This window comes from Cicer arietinum, chromosome 6 (genome assembly GCF_000331145.2).
Source record: "Cicer arietinum cultivar CDC Frontier isolate Library 1 chromosome 6, Cicar.CDCFrontier_v2.0, whole genome shotgun sequence".
NCBI classification, from domain to species: domain Eukaryota; kingdom Viridiplantae; phylum Streptophyta; class Magnoliopsida; order Fabales; family Fabaceae; genus Cicer; species Cicer arietinum.
Genome location: NC_021165.2, coordinates 6,762,067 through 6,765,773, shown reverse-complemented (window position 1 = coordinate 6,765,773; position 3,707 = coordinate 6,762,067). Strand labels below are relative to the sequence as shown.

Genomic DNA, 3,707 nt, shown 5'->3' with positions numbered 1-3,707 from the left:
TGGAGCATATAAATATGAATTCGTTAAAAACGAATCTATGGATAAGTTCAAACTTTCAAATTAAAAATAAAATTAAATAAAATTAACTTATTTAAATAAAATAATATAAAAAAATAATATAAGAAGAAATTTCAAATTAAAAATATCACAAATCACGCTCTTCTGTAAATAAGACAAAAAGAAAGAGAGAGAAAAAAAAAAGATAAAATTTTGGAAAAAAAGTGCTATAGCAAAAAATCAAAAGAAAACACTTTGTTTGACGGAAAAAAATGAAGGAAACTATTTAATTTTGAGACTCATCATTTCTTAAAGTTTATAGAGTGTTGATAGAAGTAATTACATATTATCAGTGTTTGTACTGTGATTTGGATCAATTTTAAGATAAAAATTCAAACGGTTTAATTTAGATCAGTTTTTGATAATTCAAATTCTGATTGCTAAAAAAATATTAATATTATTAAAACTCGATAAAATAGTAGGTTTGATGTAAAATATAGCAAATAATATACATCAATTTAACATTACAAACTAACATTGATTAATTATATTTGAAATATATGAAATAACAATAAAATAGATTAAATGAAACTAATAAGTATTATTAGGAAAAAATTAAAATTCAATAAATAATATAAAAAACAATATATTATATTAATAAAAAATTAATAAGTATTAAAATTTATAATTGCAGTTTAGTTTAATTTTAAATAAAATTTTGAAATTTAGTCTCATATGTGTGGTTTTCGTAAAAGAACATCTAAATATATATATATAAAAAAATTCGATTTTATATGATTTTCAATTTTCTTAGATGAGTTTGTGTTTTTTGTTGTTTGGATCGGTTTAAATATTAATACCCCTATTATTTTGATCTTTGTGAGATACACTTAACAGAAAAAAAAAAAAAAAAAAATAGTCGTGTCAAATAATTAAACACATAAATGTTAGATACCGTAGTCCACCCTATATAAAATACAACTCTAATGGATATGGTGTAGATATTAATGACAAATAAAAACTAATATAAAAGTCAAAATTATATATATTATATAAAATGTTGATATCAGATTATGTATCCGACAAACATTTCAGTTAGATTATTAATGTAAATTGAAAACCCTGTCTTCCTAATGAACTTGAGGTAAAAAATGTCTTAATACAAATGTATCAACCAAAGGTACAATATTTATTAATCGATACAAAAAGTTTTATTATTAGATGCATTATTGATTACTTATTAGCACCAAATATCGAAAGCAACTAATTAGAGTTGGATGGCTGTGAAGAGCTACGCCAAGCGATGAAACTATCAAGTGTTTTAGCATCAACCCTACGAGTTTTTTGTGTAAATTTATATAGATCTAACCATTTGTAATCTGGATATTTTCTTGCCTCATCTTTTCCCAAAAGTTCTTTTGGGGGACTCACTATTTTGTCACCTCTTGGATTCATAAAGAAAGTTATGGACTTCCTCTCCACTTTGTTGCTAACCAATACTCTATGTAGGCAACTCTTGTATAGCCCATTCGTCAGTGCCTAAGATATATAAATACAAATTTACCAAAGTTAACATCCACAAAATATAATTTATTTAAAAAATTAGAAGAAAAAAAACTATTGAATAATTTTTTTGTGTGAAACTTAAATTTTTACAATATACCTCTACAATTCAATTGGTGGACAATAGAATGAGATGTTATTTTAGATTTTAAATTGAGCAAATCAAAGGTAAATTTAATATGTGTTTTGATGCATGCATGCTATGAGTCACACTAATATTAATTGAATAATTTTCTTGAACATACCATGAAAGTATCACCAATGTTGATGACAAGTGTATTAGGTTTTGGGGGAAGAGCAAGCCATTTGTTATCTGCAAAAATTTCTAAACCTCCAACTTGATCTTGAAGGAGAATGGTAATTGAGATTGGGTCACAATGAGGCCCATTGCCAAGAGCACCACTAAGGCTAGCACTACATGGAGGGTAAAAGTTGCATCTCATCATTGACTCAGCATCTTCAAAAAACCTTTGATAATGCTTGCGATCCACACCCAAACTAATGGCCAATAGCTCCATAATCACTTCAGATAATTCATTCATTGCATTGCAATACTTTTGATACACCAACCTTGTCAAAATAAACACTATATTTTTTAAGAAAAATCAAATACTCTTCCTATAAAATAGATAGTTAATTAAAATATTAGTTGTTATGAAAAAAAATATTATTTTCAATTATACAAATAATATTTTGTTTTTTTACAAAAAGTTTATACAAGTGTTTTTATATATAATTTAATTTGGGACTTTGGCACCCAATGGGATGAAAGGTATCTCACAACTTTTATTTTGTGACTTGATTACACATAAAATTCATTGCCGTTCTCCAATGTGTGTTTAGTGGAAATTAGATATTGATTTTTAGCTAATAAGAGACATTTGTATGCATGTGCAGCTATGTGTCTATAGATAGACTATGGATGAGTTAGTATGTTTTATATGCTTACATTTCCTAAGTTTTTATCCGTATTATCCTTACGACTTCATTTTATATGGTTAAAAAATTGGATATTGTTTTAACGTGGATTACGAGAATTTGTCTTCAATTATAATTTATTTATATAGTTAATTATATTACTGAATGGAATTTGTTCTTTTTAGTAAATTTATACTAACATTGAATATAAAACAGGTATGGAAAACATATACTCTATCTATGTTTTTTATTTTTATCTTACTCTATTTATGTATTTTATTATAGAGGAAAAAAAATAATACCTTCAGTATAAATTAATTTTACACCAACTTTCAATTAAAATTGAGTAAAATGTAGTTTTCCTTAAAAACCATTATAATATATGCATATATGGTTAGATAATTGATCATTATTAAACCACAATGTAAAATTACTTTACACCATAAATACATAACAATTGTACTCTTAATTATGTAACCTAATAAATTGACCATTATATTAAAATAATATTTAATTTGAAAACACCAAAGAATAATATTTCCGATGGGATTAAAGGGTATCCCACAACTTTGATTTTGTGACTTAGTTAAAAAGAATCAATATTCTCCAATGTGTAGTACCGTGAACATGAACCACACTTTGACAAAGATATGATATTTTTTAATCAAATTGTGTAAATTGAAGTTATCGATAAGTGTAAATTGAATTTATTCGTCACTTCAACTATAAGAGTTTGATATAAAATTTAAATATCTCCAAAAAAAATCATTTAATTAATAATAATTTCTCTATTCGTCAGAAGAAGAAAAATGAAGTGAGATTCTTACCCAGCTTGTTGGAACTCTTCACCTAAGAGAGAATCAATGGCATCAACAACTTGTGTGTCATTTTTGGTGTTGTGTTTGAACATGAAAGTAAATGTCTCTTTCCATGGCAATACAGTAGTATACCTCTCTGCATGAGCAACTGAAAATCCAGAGTCTTTAGCTATAGCACTAATCTTCTTACTCAATGGAAGCTTAAAAATATTGTTAGTTTCTTGAAGTACATCATTGATGAAATCTGAGTCAACACCAATGTTAGTGACTTCAAAAGCACCATGTTCTATGCATGCTTTTCTCACAATTTCAGCAGCATAGGACATTGCAGCCTCATCACTCTTGATAGCTCCTATGTCAATAAGGGGTAGTTTGATAATTTCACCACTGCTTTTCACCCAATTTTCTGAA

At 26.4% G+C, this 3,707-nt stretch overlaps 1 protein-coding gene across 1 annotated transcript in view; it reads right to left on the bottom strand.

Annotated features, from left to right (window-relative positions):
* Positions 1 to 1,169: 1,169 nt before the first annotated feature.
* Positions 1,170 to 3,707, bottom strand: part of LOC101492568 (gibberellin 20 oxidase 3-like) — a 13,767-nt gene continuing 11,229 nt past the window's right edge. The window contains exons 2-4 of the mRNA XM_004504058.4: positions 3,306 to 3,702; positions 1,806 to 2,130; positions 1,170 to 1,536 (exon numbers count right to left, since the gene is read on the bottom strand). Of these exons, the coding sequence (XP_004504115.2) occupies positions 1,261 to 1,536; positions 1,806 to 2,130; positions 3,306 to 3,702 (998 nt within the window). The 3' untranslated portion in view covers positions 1,170 to 1,260. The remainder of the gene's footprint in view (positions 1,537 to 1,805; positions 2,131 to 3,305; positions 3,703 to 3,707) is intronic.